The sequence below is a fragment of the Sus scrofa genome, chromosome 1, assembly GCF_000003025.6.
Source record: "Sus scrofa isolate TJ Tabasco breed Duroc chromosome 1, Sscrofa11.1, whole genome shotgun sequence".
Classification (NCBI taxonomy): Eukaryota; Metazoa; Chordata; class Mammalia; order Artiodactyla; family Suidae; genus Sus; species Sus scrofa.
The window spans coordinates 107,345,020-107,360,785 of record NC_010443.5 but is presented as its reverse complement, the minus strand read 5'-3'; the positions used below and the strand labels follow the sequence as shown (position 1 = coordinate 107,360,785).

The 15,766-nt window shown below is 45.0% G+C and overlaps 2 protein-coding genes across 5 annotated transcripts in view; one reads left to right on the top strand and one right to left on the bottom strand.

Annotated features, from left to right (window-relative positions):
• ZNF609 (zinc finger protein 609) overlaps window positions 1-15,766 on the top strand; it is a 244,740-nt gene that overhangs the window by 222,562 nt on the left and 6,412 nt on the right. For 2 of the 4 annotated variants that reach the window (XR_002344510.1, XR_002344514.1), the window contains 5 exons: window positions 7,221-7,308; window positions 8,569-10,909; window positions 11,950-12,316; window positions 14,211-14,386; window positions 14,633-15,571. Coding sequence is in view for 2 of the 4 variants with exons in the window: in XM_003121465.4 (XP_003121513.1) it covers window positions 7,221-7,308; window positions 8,569-10,909; window positions 11,950-12,316; window positions 14,211-14,386; window positions 14,633-14,849; window positions 15,493-15,566 (3,263 nt within the window). In the remaining 2 variants the exon portion in view is untranslated. The remainder of the gene's footprint in view (window positions 1-7,220; window positions 7,309-8,568; window positions 10,910-11,949; window positions 12,317-14,210; window positions 14,387-14,632; window positions 15,572-15,766) is intronic. The other 2 variants (XM_013992893.2, XM_003121465.4) reach the window with 2 other exon arrangements.
• Window positions 6,091-6,906, bottom strand: LOC102168143 (40S ribosomal protein S27-like). The gene is given in 2 exon segments (XM_013992889.2): window positions 6,091-6,122; window positions 6,125-6,906. Coding segments are annotated over 2 exon segments (153 nt in total). The 5' UTR covers window positions 6,246-6,906.

Below are 15,766 nucleotides of genomic sequence, written 5' to 3'. Positions count from 1 at the left end.
TTGCTGCTTTGGCACAGGTTCCGTCACAGGCTGGGAGGAAGTTGTTTCACGGAGAGTGGTCAGCTTAACCTGATCCCTGAGAGAAAGTATGTACTAACTGGTAAAAGTATGTAGAAATGGTAGAAGTGAGGGCTCTGGAGGTAAATTTTACTCTTTCCACTATTGTGCTTAGATCAGTCTTGACCACAAAAATGTTTTGAATTGTCCTCTGAAACCAAGTAGTGCTGCTTTGGGATTGCGTTTTGTCCTGACAATATTGCACTCTTCCTGAGACCTGGGAGAACTTGACTACTGCCTCATACCTAAGTCATTTCCCCTTTATGTTGCTCCAGTGTTGATCACCTTCAAGAAGGGAGAATACTCAAGAGTTTCCTGGTGGCTTGGTGGGTTGAGAATCTTGTGTTGTCACTGCTGTGGCTCAGGTTTGATCCCTGGCCTGGGAACACCTGCATCCTGTGGGTGCAGCCAGAGAAAAGGTGGGGGGATACTCAGCACTCTGAAACTTAATTATGTTTAATGAGATGATGTCTGTGAGGCTCTTCCTAAGTATGAAAATAACCACCTAGAGAAACACTAAGCACTACTTTGACTAGTACTTTTAATGCTAATAAAGCATTATTATTAACTTCAAACATGCCAAGCCTTTCCTTATTTTGTGAATACTTATTCAAAATAGGAAGTTTTTAAAAATGAAAACCAGTTTTGTTTTGTTTTGTTTTTTTCTTTCTCTTCAGCCTACGTGCTGCCCTAAAGCTAGCCCCTACTAGAGAAACTAGGTCTGTTAAGTGTTATTTTCTGCTTTTTCCTTCCTGGCCTCGCTTTCTCCCAGCTGTTTCAACTCAGAACCTTGTAGGAAGAAAGTTACACTTCAGACAACTGTTTGCTTTGACATTTAAACAAGCCTCCATTTTGTTATTCCATTATTAGAATTTCTCCTCTTCCCCTCTCCCATTTCCAGCACTCTGTCTGACTTGTCTTTTCAGCTCATTCATTATTGCTAAGGTTTGCAGATTATACCAGAAGAAGGAGACAGATTTATAAACATGTGTTCCTACCCAGCTGTTTCAAAAGTAGGAATGATATTCCTCTTCTGATTGTATATCTGCTCTCTATATCTAGAGCTGTGCTTATCTGCCCTTGTTAATAAGGTGCCTACCTCTGAGTCTTACTGTGTTCATATTCAAATTGGTTATGCAGTGATCAGTGCAGCCCATCACTGGGAGGAGACATCCATTTGAATTAACTCTGTTAATAGCCAGAGAGAATTTAGCCCAGTTGCTTTCTTTTTTGTTGTTTTGTTTTTGTTGTTGTTTTTATTGTTTTTTTGCCTTTTCTAGGGCTGTTTCCTCTGCATATGGAGGTTCCCAGGCTAGGGGTCTAATCCGAACTGTAGCCGCTGGCCTATGCCACAACCACAGCCACGCGGGATCCTAGCTGTGTCTGCAACCTATACCACAGCTCACGGCAACGCCAGATCCTTAACCCACTGAGCAAGGCCAGGGATTGAACCCTCAACCTCATGGTTCCTAGTCAGATTCGACTAGGAACCACTGAGCCATGATGGGAACTCCTAGCCCAGTTGCTTTATTAGTAGGTTTGCCATTTCCCTTAAAATGCCAGGGCCCTAAAACGGGATAGGAATCCTATCCTTTTTCCTTCTGGATGCCCACCTGTAATCCTTTATGTATTTTTTATCTAAGGTGAAGATAAAGGGACATTTTAAGGAAATTGTATAAAAAGAATAAGAATCCATTAAGAGATTGCTGTGTAATGCCTTAAAGATATGAGCGCTAGAGTTCCCTGGTGGCCTAGCAGTTAAGGATCCAGCATTGTCACTGCTGTGGTTTAGGTCACTGCTGTGACACAGGTTCGATTGCTGGCCCAGGAACTTCCAAATGCTGCAGTTGCAGCAAAAAAACAAACAAAAAAACACATGAACTTATTTATAAAACAGAGAGACTCCCAGACATAGAAAACAAACATGGTCACTGAAGGGGAAAGGGGGAGGGAGGGGTAAATTAGGAGTTTGGGATTAACATTGACACACTATATATATAAAATAGATAACCAACAAGGACCTACTGTATAGCACAGGGAATTAATATATATTCAATATCTTATAAAAACCTATAATGGAAGAGAATCTGAAAAAAGATTATATATATATAATATATATGATCACCATGTCGTATACCTGAATCTAACACATTTTAAATCAACTACGCCTCCATAAACTTAAAAAAAAAAATCCATTTGACTAAACTAAAGTTCTTTCTTGCTTTAATTTCATTAGATTGAGGCTTTCTAAGATAATCCTCTCCCTCCCCCCGCCCCCCAGCTCCTTTGTCTGATCTGGTCTTATGATAGAGCATCCTAAAATCTGATTTCAAGGGGAAGAGGGGCTAAATTGGGTCCTGTTTAAGGCCAGGCCCAAGAGTTCAGGGCTCAAGTCCTGATACCCTGTGGTTTTGTCTAACTACTCCCTTTGAACTGATTTACTGAAAGCCTGCTTGGGTTAAATCATCTAATTTAATTATTTCTGTTTCCTTCCTCTAGTATTAATTAAAAATATGAGATTCATAGTGGTTAAGTGATATGTCCAAGGTTATACTAATACAGAGCAAGGATGTGGACTAAGGTTTTCTGACTCCAAGTTCAGTGATCTTTAGACAGCATTCTGCATCAGAGAAGACAATGAATATAGGTGAGTTATTACAGAGAGGCCCTGGGAGTGCTTAATCAAACAGCATTTTATTAGTATATGACTAAAGAAAACAAAAGACTAATTCTAGAGTCTCCAGACTTATTCTCTAGATAAATTACATAGAAAATATGCCTGGGAACTTCAAATCAAGATGAACTAGTGTATTAAAACTTTTTTAAATAAAATTTTATTGGAGTATAGTTGACTTACAGTGTTATGTTAGTTTCAGGTGTACAGCAACATGAATCAGTAATATATACATATACATCCATTCCTTTTCAGATTCTTTTCCCATATAGGTCACTACCATATTCAAACTTTTGACACATTCCTTCTGTTCTGAACACAAAGCCAGAAGTAAAATATATGAAATAGAAATAAAAGAACATCTTTGGGCTCAAAAACAAAATAACCATCTCCATGAACCCAAAATAGAAGAGATGTAAGTCACTGAGTGAGGCTGGAACTGAAGGCCTGCTGGCCTCCAGATATGAGACCAGAGAATGGTACCTGAGAGATGAGTTCTTGGTAACTAGGTACTGAAAATAGAGTTCATAAATAGAAAAAGTTAATTGAACAAAATGAAATGAACTACTGATACATGCAACTACATGGTGAATCACGGAAGTATTATGCTAAGTGAAAGAAGCTAGATATAGGCTACATGCTGTCTGACTCAATGTATAGGAAATTCTTGAAGTTCTCGTCGTGGTGCAGCAGAAACAATCCCACTAGGAACCATGAAGTTGCAGGTTCGATCTCTGGCCTTGCTCAGTGGGTTTAGGATCCGGCGTTGACGTGAGCTGTGGTGTAGATCACAGATGCAGCTTGGATCTGGCATTGCTATAGCTGTGGCTGTGGTGTAGGCCGGCAACTGTAGCTCCCATTAGACCCCTATCCTGGGAACCTCCGTATGTTGCAGGTGCGGCCCTAAAAGGCAAAAAAGTAAAAGTATATGAAATTCTAGAGAAAGCAAAGCTATAGAGGCATAAACCAGTTTAGTCATTGTCTGGGGTTGGAGATGGTGAAATAAGATTGACTGCACAGGGGCTGAGTACTTTTTGAATAATGGAAATGTTCTATAACTTGCTTGTGGTGATTATACAACTATATATATTAATCACATTCGTCAAACTATATGTATTTTAAAATGCATTAATTTGGTTGTATATAAATTATAACTATAAAGGTTTTCTTTTTGTTTTGTTTTGTTTTTTGTCTTTTTGCCTTCTCTAGGGCCGCTCCTGCGGCATATGTAAGTTCCCAGGCTAGGGGTCCAATCGGAGCTACAGCTGCTGTCCTATGCCATAGCCGCAGCAACGTCAGATCCGAGCCACGTCTGGGACCTACACCACAGCTCACGGCAACACTGAATCCTTAACCCACTGAGCAAGGCCAGGGATTGAACCCACATCCTCATGGATACTAGTCGGGTTCATAACCATTGAGCCATGATGCAAACTCCTAAAACTTTATTTCTGAAGCAATATTTGAATTTCATATAATTTTACATGTCATAAAATACTATCTCCTTTTCATTTTTTCCTGCCACTAAAAATGTAAAATCTTTGGAGTTCCCACTGTGATGCAGTGGGTTAAGGAGCCAGAGTTTTCGTGACTGTGGCATAGGTCACAACTGTGACTTGGATTCGATCCCTGGCCCAGGAATTTACATATGCCGTGGGTGTAGCCAAAAAAAACACAGGAGTCACGAGAAAGAAAAAGACTATAATACAGTAGGAAAATGAGCAAAGGATATGAACAGATAGTTCACTTGAAAAGAAATACAAATGTCTCATAATGGTATCTTGTAGTGAAATGATATACAAACTCAAAATAAGAAACATGACATTAAAACTACATAAAGCACTGCAGGTGTTCTCATGCATTACTGGTGGGTGTGTAAGTCAGTACATCCTCCTTGAGGGCAGTTTGGCAGTATTTATGAAAAATCCAAATACAGATGCTCTGTGACTAGCAATTTTACTTATAGGAATTTATCTTTTTTTTTTTTTTTTTTTTTTTTTTTGTCTTTTTGCCATTTCTTGGGCTGCTCTTACGGCATATGGAGGTTCCCAGGCTAGGGGTTGAATGGGAGCTATAGCCACCAGCCTACACCAGAGCCACAGCAACACGGGATCCGAGCTGCGTCTGCGACCTACACCACAGCTCACAGCAATGCTGGATCCTTAACCCACTGAGCAAGGGCAGGGATGGAACCCGCAACCTCATGGTTCCTAGTCGGATTCGTTAACCACTGTGCCATGACGGGAACTCCCCAGGAATTTATCTTACAGACACATTCATGTATGTAAGTTAAAACATTTGTACAAGGTTATTCATTCAGTGTTATTTTTAATAGCAGAAGAGTAAAGCAACCTGAATGTCCATTAATAGGGGACTGCATAAATAAATGATGGTATGGTTTGAAATCATTCAGATGCAATCATTGAAAAGAATGAAGTAGTTCGTGTGTACTCATACAGGAATGATCCAAAATACATGGTTACATGGGAAATGTGCAGAACATTGGTATATATTGTTACCCTTTGAGGAAGAGTGTATAAACGTATTTGCTTGTAAATGTGTAAAATATCTCTGGAGGAATACATGGATATCCATGGATGTTTCTGAGTGGGGGACCTAAAAGGCTGAAGAAGAGTGACAGGGGGGATACTTAATTTCATTTTTAATTTTTATTTTTTGCTTTTTAGGGCCACACCCAAGGCATAGGGAGGTTCCCAGGCTAGGGGTCAAATCAGAGCTGTAACTGCCAGCCTGCACCACAGCCACAGCAATGCCAGATCTAAGCCACATCTGTGACCTATACCAAAATGCCGGATCCTTGACCCACTGAATGAGGCCAGGAGTGGAACCTGCGTCCTCATAGATGCTAGTCAGATTTGCTTCCGATGAGCCGCGATGGGAACTCCGGGATACTTAATTTTATGTTGGGGTTTGTTTGAGGTTTTTTGCTACCTTTTACATTTTGGAGTGTGACTATATTATCTATTCAGAAGCATCTTTAAATAAAATGAACATGTCAGGAATGTTCATTGTGATGTCATTTAAAAATGAAAATGTGCAAAACCATCTAAATTTCTCTCAACAGTATGTATAAATTGGGGTCAAATCATGCAGTGACATATGTGAGCATAGTTGAAATAAATGGGTTAAGCTTTTTATGTCAGTATAGATAAATCTCAAATTTATAATGTTAAGTGAGAAAGATAAGTTACACACCCAGCGGGATTTTATCAATGGAAAGTTTGAAAATACAGTAAATAATGCATTTCAGCTATGATGTTTTATTCTTTTTTTTTTTTTTTTTAAACCAAAATGTCTTTAACGGGATGGTTTCCTGTTCATCTGGATTCAGGGTGCTTTTAGTGCTGCTTCCATCAGAAGGAGCAGCCTCTGTAAGCCTTGCCTTTCCTCCTGTAGGCTGGTAAAGGACAGTAGAGCAGCCAGCACATAAAACCACTTGTGTATGGCTAAAGATGGTGGTGATTTTATAGCATCCTGGGCATTTCACTTCCATGAAATAGGAATTGGGGCTCTGTACCAGGCACTTCTTGTTGTTTCCTCTTTCCTCTGCTGGGGAGGGATGAAGATCTTTTGCAAGGGGTATGTTCCCATAGGGAGAGTGTCACCACTGGAAAGCTGTTTTATTCTTTAAAAAAGAAATGTAATGGATGTATAGCACAAAATCTTATAAACCCATTAAGCTGGGTACGTGTATTTTTGTTGTTATCCTTTGTACTTTTTTTAGTGTGTTTGAAATACTGAACAGTTCTTTTTTTAAGTTAAGAATATGCCAGAGTTCCCATTGTGGCTCAGTGTAAGAACCTGACTAGCATCTATGAGGATGCAGGTTCAATCCCTGGCCTCGCTCAGTGGATTAAGGATCCAGTGTTGCCGAAAGCTGTGCTGTAGGTTGCAGAAGCAGCTTGGATCCAGTGTTGCTTTGGCTGTGGCATAGGTAGGCAGCTGCAGCTCTCATTCAACCCCTAGCCCAGAAATAGCCACATGCCACACGTGGGACCCTTAAAAAGTTAAGAAAATGTGCCTAAGAGTTCCCACTGTGGCACATTGGGATCAGCGGCACCTTGGGAGCACTGGCACACAGGTTTAATCCCCTGCCTGGCATAGCGGATTAAGTATCCAGCTTTGCTGCAGCTACAACTTAGGTCACAGCTACTGCTTGTATCTGATCCTTGGCCCAGGAACTCCATATGCTGCAGGATGGCCAAGAAAGAAAAAAAAAAGAAAAAGAAAACGTGCATTAACTGGACCATAGAATCTTTGCAACTATTGCCCATCGTAAGGGGCCCTAGCAACTGTTTCAGGAAATGTCCCAAGGAACTGTTCCAGCCTGATCCTGTTAAGTGCACTGGGAACCAAAGCACCCCCTAAGCCCTCCTACCGGAGCCAGAATGCTCCTCACCCAGAAAACACTCTTCTCAGTGGCCAACAGCATTTCTCTTGTGTATATCTGAGTTTTCTTGTCTTCCAGGGATGTTGGTGGTGAATGTAACATGGAGGAACAAGACTTATGTAGGTACACTTCTGGACTGCACACGGCATGACTGGGCACCCCCCAGGTAAGCACTCTGCAGCTTTTTAGTTTATGTTAGTCTGAACCACCCTAATCAGTAATCCCTTATACCTTTATCCTGCTAGAGTTGGACAGTCTTTAAAAGATATCCAGCTTTGGGAGTTTCCGTCATGGCTCAGTGGTTAATGAATCTGACTAGGAACCATGAGGTTGCAGGTTTGATCCCTGGCCTCCGTGGGTTAAGGATCTGGCATTGCCGTGAACTGTGGTGTAGGTCACAGACGCAGCTCAGATCCCACATTGCTGTGGCTGTGGCTGTGGCTGTGGTAAAGGCCGGCGGCTACAGCTCTGATAAGACTGGGAACCTCCGTGTGCCGTGAGAGTGGCCCTAGAAAAGGCAAAAAGACATAAATAAATAAATAAATAAAAGATACCCAGCTTTTAAAGGACGTTATGGTATAGAGACAAGGGAAGGCATTATATTCATCTGGCATTCAAGAAGAATAAATGAATTAGGTATTAATGGGTTGAGTAGCAATGGTGAGAAGATCCTATCTAAGCCTTCGTTTGGAATTACTGAATTCTGGCTTCTGCCTATACTCACATTGAGACCAAGGCCAGAATCCGACTGTGGGTGAACAAGCATTCATTGGTGATGTTTTGTTTTTGTCTCTGCTTTTTTTAGGACTGCATCTGTGGCACACGAAAGTTCCCAAGCTAGGGGTCGAACTGGAGCTGCAGCTGCCTGCTTATATCATAGCCACTTGAACTTGGGATCCGAGCTGCATCTGTGACCTATGCCTCAGCTTGCAGCAAGCCAGATCCTTAACCTACTGAGCCAGACCAGGGATCGCACCTGCATCCCTTGCGGATACTAGCTGGTTTCGTTACCACTGAGCCACAACGGGAACTCTGGTGATGTTTTTTGATAGTAGCTATCTCTTAGAAATTTAAACTTAAGAACATTTTCAGTTTTATAAACCCCACTAGACAGCTCTGGGTTTTGCAAGGACCTTTTCAAGTTGCATTTGGCCCTAAGACTGATATAGCTTATTCCTAATATTAATTTCCAGTTTGCCAGGGTTAGAGGAAATCTTTGGGAATAATTTATAGGTAGCATGCAGATAACATCCTAGGAGCTCACCAGTTAATGTAGTTACCATGCTTTCCAAAGTTCCTTTAACAAATCCTATTCAGTGAAAATGAGAGTTACCATCTGGCCAGTTCTTCTGAAAGCTACAGATGAACTGGCTTGAAGAGATCTTGTGTTCTTAATAATATCCTGTTGTGTTTGTTCTTTGCCAAGGTTCTGTGACTCTCCCACCAGTGACTTGGAAATGCGCAATGGTCGGGGTAGAGGCAAACGCATGCGTCCCAACAGTAACACACCTGTCAACGAGACAGCTGCAGCCTCTGACAACAAAGGGACCAGTAGTAGCAGCAAAACCCGTGCAGGAGCCAATAGCAAAGGCCGACGGGGCAGCCAGAATTCTTCAGAACATCGCCCACCTGCTAGTAGCACCTCTGAGGATGTCAAGGCCAGCCCTTCCTCAGCTAATAAGCGGAAAAACAAGCCCCTTTCAGACATGGAACTGAATTCTAGCTCGGAGGACTCCAAAGGGAGCAAGCGTGTGCGCACGAATTCCATGGGCTCAGCCACTGGCCCCCCACCTGGGACCAAGGTGGAACCCACTGTTCTGGACAGAAATTGTCCCTCTCCAGTCCTGATTGACTGTCCCCACCCAAACTGCAACAAAAAGTACAAGCACATCAATGGACTTAAGTACCACCAAGCTCATGCCCATACAGATGATGACAGCAAACCTGAAGCAGATGGGGACAGTGAGTATGGAGAGGAGCCCACCCTCCACACAGACCTCGGGAGCTGCAATGGTGCATCTGTCTCACAAAAAGGTTCCTTGTCCCCTGCCCGCTCAGCTACCCCCAAAGTTCGGCTCGTAGAGCCTCACAGCCCTTCTCCTTCCAGCAAATTCAGCACAAAAGGCCTCTGTAAGAAAAAGTTGAGTGGGGACGGGGACACAGATCTCGGGGCCTTATCCAATGATGGTTCTGATGATGGACCCTCAGTAATGGATGAAACAAGCAATGATGCCTTTGATTCTTTGGAAAGGAAGTGTATGGAAAAAGAAAAGTGTAAAAAACCCTCTAGTTTGAAACCCGAAAAGATTCCTTCCAAAAGTTTAAAGTCAGCCCGGCCCATTGCCCCTGCCATCCCCCCACAGCAAATTTATACCTTCCAGACGGCCACCTTCACAGCAGCAAGCCCAGGCTCCTCCTCAGGCTTGACCACCACGGTGGTCCAGGCCATGCCCAACAGCCCCCAACTCAAGCCCATTCAGCCCAAGCCCACTGTGATGGGAGAACCTTTCACAGTCAACCCTGCCTTGACTCCGGCCAAGGACAAGAAAAAGAAAGACAAAAAAAAGAAGGAGTCTTCAAAGGAACTTGAAAGTCCCCTGACCCCCGGGAAGGTATGTCGAGCAGAAGAAGGCAAAAGCCCATTCAGGGAATCATCAGGAGATGGGGTGAAGATGGAGGGGCTTCTAAATGGCTCCTCAGACCCCCACCAGAGCCGCCTGGCTAGCATCAAGGCCGAAGCTGACAAGATCTATAGCTTCACGGACAATGCTCCCAGCCCATCAATTGGAGGCAGCAGCCGCTTAGACAGCACTACCCCCACCCAGCCCATGACTCCCTTACATGTAGTGACCCAGAATGGAGCCGAAGCCAGCTCAGTCAAAACCAATAGCCCCGCTTACTCCGACATCTCTGATGCTGGGGAGGATGGGGAGGGCAAAGTGGACAGTGTCAAATCAAAGGACCCTGAACAACTGGTTAAGGAAGGAGCTAAGAAAACTCTTTTCCCTCCCCAGCCGCAGAGCAAAGACTCACCATATTACCAAGGCTTTGAGAGTTACTATTCTCCAAATTATGCACAATCCAGCCCAGGGGCTCTGAACCCCAGCAGCCAGGCTGGAGTGGAGAGCCAGGCCCTGAAGGCAAAAAAGGATGAGGAGCCCGAGAGCATGGAGGGGAAAGTGAAGAACGACGCCTGTGAGGAAAAGAAACCAGAGCTGAGCAGTTCCAGTCAGCAACCCTCCGTCATCCAGCAACGTCCCAACATGTACATGCAGTCCCTGTACTACAACCAGTATGCCTACGTGCCCCCCTACGGCTACAGCGACCAGAGCTACCACACCCATCTGCTGAGCACGAACACAGCTTACCGGCAACAGTATGAAGAGCAGCAGAAACGGCAGAGCTTGGAGCAGCAGCAGCGGGGACTGGACAAGAAGGCAGAAATGGGCCTTAAAGAGCGGGAGGCAGCTCTCAAGGAAGAATGGAAGCAAAAGCCGTCGATCCCCCCAACTCTCACCAAGGCCCCCAGCCTGACAGACCTGGTGAAGTCAGGACCCGGCAAGGCCAAGGAGCCAGGGGCTGACCCTGCCAAATCAGTCATTATTCCCAAGCTAGACGACTCTTCCAAACTCCCCAGCCAGGCCCCAGAAGGACTTAAAGTGAAGCTGAGTGAGGCCAGCCACCTAGGCAAGGAGGCCTCTGAGGCCAAGGCAGGTCCTGAGTGTGGCCGACAGGCAGAGGTGGACCCAATACTCTGGTACCGACAGGTAACTAACTGTTTTGGAAGGAAATACTGTTTGCCTTTCTCTCTTCCCCACAAATCAAGATTGTGCTTATGTAGGGGAATCAACAACATACAGATTAGTAGGAGAGCTCTATAATTTTAGGGAATCTTTACCTTTGTAAATCATTTTAATGTTTTTGTTTTGGGGGGCTTTTTGGTCCGCACCCATGAAGTTCCCAGGCCAGGGTCAAATCTGAGCCACAGCTGCAATCTACATCACAGCTGCAGCAATGATGGATCCTTAATCCGCTGTGCCACATCAGGAACTCCTTAATGTTTTTTTTTAAAAAGCACTGTTTATACCAGTAAAAGGTGTTTTTCCCATTTGACAAGAGCCCAGATAAGTTAGCTTGATTTGTCTGAAGTTATTTGAGATACCACAAGCAGAGCCAGAACTAGACCTAGGTAGCTAGTGATGCCTAGTCCAGTATTTCGTGCACTGTTTTGTTCCTATGGAATGAGTTAATGGTGACTACTCAATTATTTAGAGTAGGCTACTCTAGTCAGACTGAGTTACTCTCAAAAAGATTTTATAGGCAGAGTTAGAATTAGAACTTGGTCTTAGGTTTTGCTTCGTGCATGAGACTTAGAAAGTCTCCCTTTCCTTCTTTGTGCCACAGACCAGCCTCCTCTGAGCTGGGCAGCACCTATAGCTCTACCCCTAAGCTTGTTCTCAAGAAGTGAAACAACCTAAATACCCTTGGAAAGAGAGCGGCTTCTTCTAGTCAAGGAGTTATTTCCCCAGAATGCTGGTTCTCTCCTAGAGAAGACCCACTGGTGGATTTCCCCTTTCTGTCCCCACATCTTACTTCCTTTTGTGGGTGGGTGGGTGGTGGGTGGAGGGGAGGCAGACATTTAACCAGGAGGGACCAGAGTTGCTTGTAAATGAAGTTCATTAGAGCCCGAGAGCCTGCTGTGCCCCAGGTGTCTAGTATCATCTGCTTTGGTGTTTCTCCTGGGACCGTGGGCTTGAAATCTCTCTCAACTGTGCAACACTCCAAGCCCTTTCTGTGATTGTTGTAGGAAGCAGAACCCCGGATGTGGACATATGTTTATCCTGCCAAGTACTCGGACATCAAGTCAGAGGATGAGCGGTGGAAAGAGGAGCGGGACCGCAAATTGAAGGAAGAAAGGAGTCGGAGTAAGGACTCTGTTCCCAAGGAGGATGGGAAGGAAAGCACAAGTAGTGACTGCAAGCTGCCCACATCTGAGGAGTCCCGTCTCGGGAGCAAGGAGCCCCGACCAAGTGTCCACGTGCCTGTGTCCTCCCCCCTCACCCAGCACCAGTCCTACATCCCCTACATGCACGGCTACTCCTACGGCCAGTCCTACGACCCCAACCACCCCAGCTACCGAGGCATGCCTGCTGTGATGATGCAGAACTACCCAGGTATGGCACCTGTTTTCAGCTGCTGTTCCATTAATTAGGAAGGGAAATGGAACAGATTTAGAATCCATAGTTTTCTTACTCAGCTCTAAGGTTTGAGGCTCAGGTAGATGACAGCCCTTCTTTGAATGTGACGCTCTGTGACGTGGTCCCACTAACCTGGAGTCCCTTGAATGAGCCCCTCATTACAGTCTAAGGGAAAACTTCTCCCTCCCTTGCACCAGCTACAGGGTTGACTGTACAGTCAATTTTCATGGATAAATAAAGGCAAAATGTCCTTTCTACCAGTGCCATCTTCCCTCAGCTGGGATTTCTTAAATACATATTTTGCAATGTGCTAATAAGCACTGTAGGGAATACAAAAGAAATAGGGAAGACTAGTCCAATCCCCTTAAGGACCTTACAACTTAATTGCAGCAAGAGAGACACCTGGAACAAATAAAATTCAAATGAGGACAGTGCATATATTAATTTACAAGATCGTGTTTAGCTATAAGGTCAGGAGGCAGTTGGTGAGGGGAAGAGCAGTTTGAAGACAAATTGGGGGCAAGTCCAGCTAGAAGAGGTTCAGTTGGGGAAAGATAAACTCTTTATACGGGCATCCATGAATTCCTGGGGAGAGGGACACCAAGTAGGAATTTAAGTGTTTTGTAACTTGTTAGAAGAAAATTCTTATTCACCTCTACTCACTGATCTCTCTTGCCTAAAGAGCCATGTGGGATGCAAGAGCCCTTCTTTCACAGGAGAGCAGCTGAAACAGTCTTAATATTGACATTATAAGGCAACTTCTAAATAGGACATGTAAGCTTTACACACGGAGATAAGAAATTGTCTCATCCTGTAGTATTACTTTCTCTTGTTACCCCATTCCTATATAAAGACAGTAATTAATTCCATTTGATGAGTACCAGCTATGGGCCAGGCATGGACTAGGGGATTTATGTACATTATTTAACTCTATCACCCTGTAAAGTAAGTATTGGAATCTTCTTTTTGTTTGTTTTCTCTTTTTAGGGCCACACCCGTGGCATATGCAAGTTCCCAGGCTAGGGGTCGAATCGGAGCTGCACCTGGCGACCTATACCACAGCCATAGCAATGCCAGATCTGAGCCGCATCTGTGACTGACACAACATCACTGAGCAAGGTCAGGGATTGAAGCCCCATCCTCATGAATACTAGTCCAGTTCATGAGCTGAGCCACAATGGGAACTCCAGTATCTTCATGTTGATGGGCAAGAAACTGAGGCTCAGAGTTCCCATTGTGGTACACTGGAAATGAACCCTACTAGGAACCATGAGGTTGCAGGTTCAATCCCTGGCCTCACTCAGTGGGTTAAGGATCCAGCGTTGCTGTGAGCTTCGGTGTAGGTCACAGACTCGGCTTGGATCCCAAGTTGCTGTGGCTGTGGCATAGGCCGGCGGCAACAGCTCCGATTCAGCCCCTAGCCTGGGAACCTCCATATGCTGTGGGTGTGGCCCTTTAAAAAAAAAAAAAAAGAGAGAGAAAGAAACTGAAGCTCAAAAAATTGCTAATTTGTTCAGGGATACCCAACTGGCAATTCTCAGATGTAGGATTTGAGCCCCAAAACATCTGCCTCCAAATCCAGCGATCTTTCAAATTCTATGTCTGTATCACTTCTCCAAGATGAATCTGAGATTAGGGCTCTGAGGAAGTTGATTCCCCAGAAACTGAGGGCCACATTTCTAATACCCCTTAGCTGTTTACCTCTAAAGCTCAGTGGAGGAAGGACACACTAAGAGTCTCAGCCTGCAGACACATGGTACAATATAGCTCAGCCTGTGCCTACGAAAGCTGATGCCCCCAACCAGGTTCACTGAAGCAGAGTTTCTTCTGCCTTGTCCATCTCTTTGACTGCTTTATTTCTCCTCCCTAGGTTCCTACCTGCCTTCCAGCTATTCTTTCTCCCCATATGGCAGCAAGGTCTCAGGGGGTGAAGATGCTGACAAAGCACGCTCCAGCCCCAGTGTCAGTTGTAAATCCAGCTCAGAGTCCAAAGCCCTGGACATCTTGCAGCAGCATGCCAGTCATTACAAGAGCAAGTCGCCTACGGTAAGGGAGGTGCAGTGACACTGGCTGTTGTCAAAGACCAATAAGGCCAGATCCAGGGTCTGGGAGAAGGTGGGCAGATTTAGGTCCTGACCACAGTGCGGTTTGGTTGACTTGACATTAGCTCCCCCAGGCACCTCCTTGATTCTTAGGTGTCCTACATTTTTAGAGTCGTGATGTGGGCTCTGGGCATCTTGCTTTCATGCGTGTGTCTCACAGCAGTGCTATTGTGTCTGCTTTCCTTTCCAGATAAGTGATAAAAATTCTCAGGAGAGAGATCGGGGAGGCTGTGGGGTGGTTGGGGGTGGTGGCAGCTGTAGCAGCGTCGGGGGAGCAGGCGGGGGTGAAAGGAGTGTTGACCGGCCCCGCACCTCGCCTTCTCAGCGCCTAATGTCCACACACCACCACCACCACCACCTGGGGTACTCATTGCTCCCAGCACAGTACAACTTACCCTATGCAGCAGGTAAGCCTCATTTCCCCAGCTTCCTTTTTTTTTTTTTTTTTCCTTCTTTTGGCCACACCTATTGCATGTGGAAGTTCCCAGGCCAGAGACTGAACCCACACCACAGCAGCAAGCTAAGCCACTGCATTGACAATGCCAGATACTTATTAACTTGCTGAGCCCCAAGAGAACTCCTCACCTCCTATCTTTTCTCCTGCATCCCAGTAGTATTGCTCACAGCAGGGGGCCCCTGGTAAGAATCTTCCCCCCTGTTTTTCCTTTGAGCTTCTAATCTGTCCAGAATCCTAGCCTCCTGCAGACAATCAATAAAATAATCATGACATTTATTTCCTCCTTTGGAGCTTGGGGATTCTCAATGCCTCCAGAAAATTGGCTTTGATATTCAGAATAAGGAGCAAGTGTTCTCACAGCCAAAACGTAACAAGCAACTGAAAAATAGAGCCTCGTTATCTATTCCCAGCCACTATATCTGACGAAGTATCAGATTTTCTTCTGTCAGCACCCCAGAACTCAGTGGGGCTAGGAATTTAAGGAGAAACTACCCCCCACACACACCCAGTACCCACCCAGCTGGCAAGAAGGGAGGACGCTTAAGGGGAGGGTTCTGGGAGCACTCCACTAACACATCCTCCTTCTCACTCAGGGCTTTCCTCTACAGCCATTGTTGCCAGCCAGCAAGGCTCAACCCCTTCACTCTACCCACCCCCCCGGAGGTGAGAATGGTAAGTAACTTTTTAATTTGGGGCAACATGTAGAGAGCAGAGTTAAGTTGCTACCTGGATCACAGAACCCCTCAGTGAGGGATAGCTCTGTGAGCTCAGTGGTCTGAAAATGGTGGAACCCTGGCCAAGCTTCTTGTGCAGGTCTCCCCTGAGGCGCAGTGCCCCTGAGAGGAGCTGTGGAAGGCTTCTGTCTCC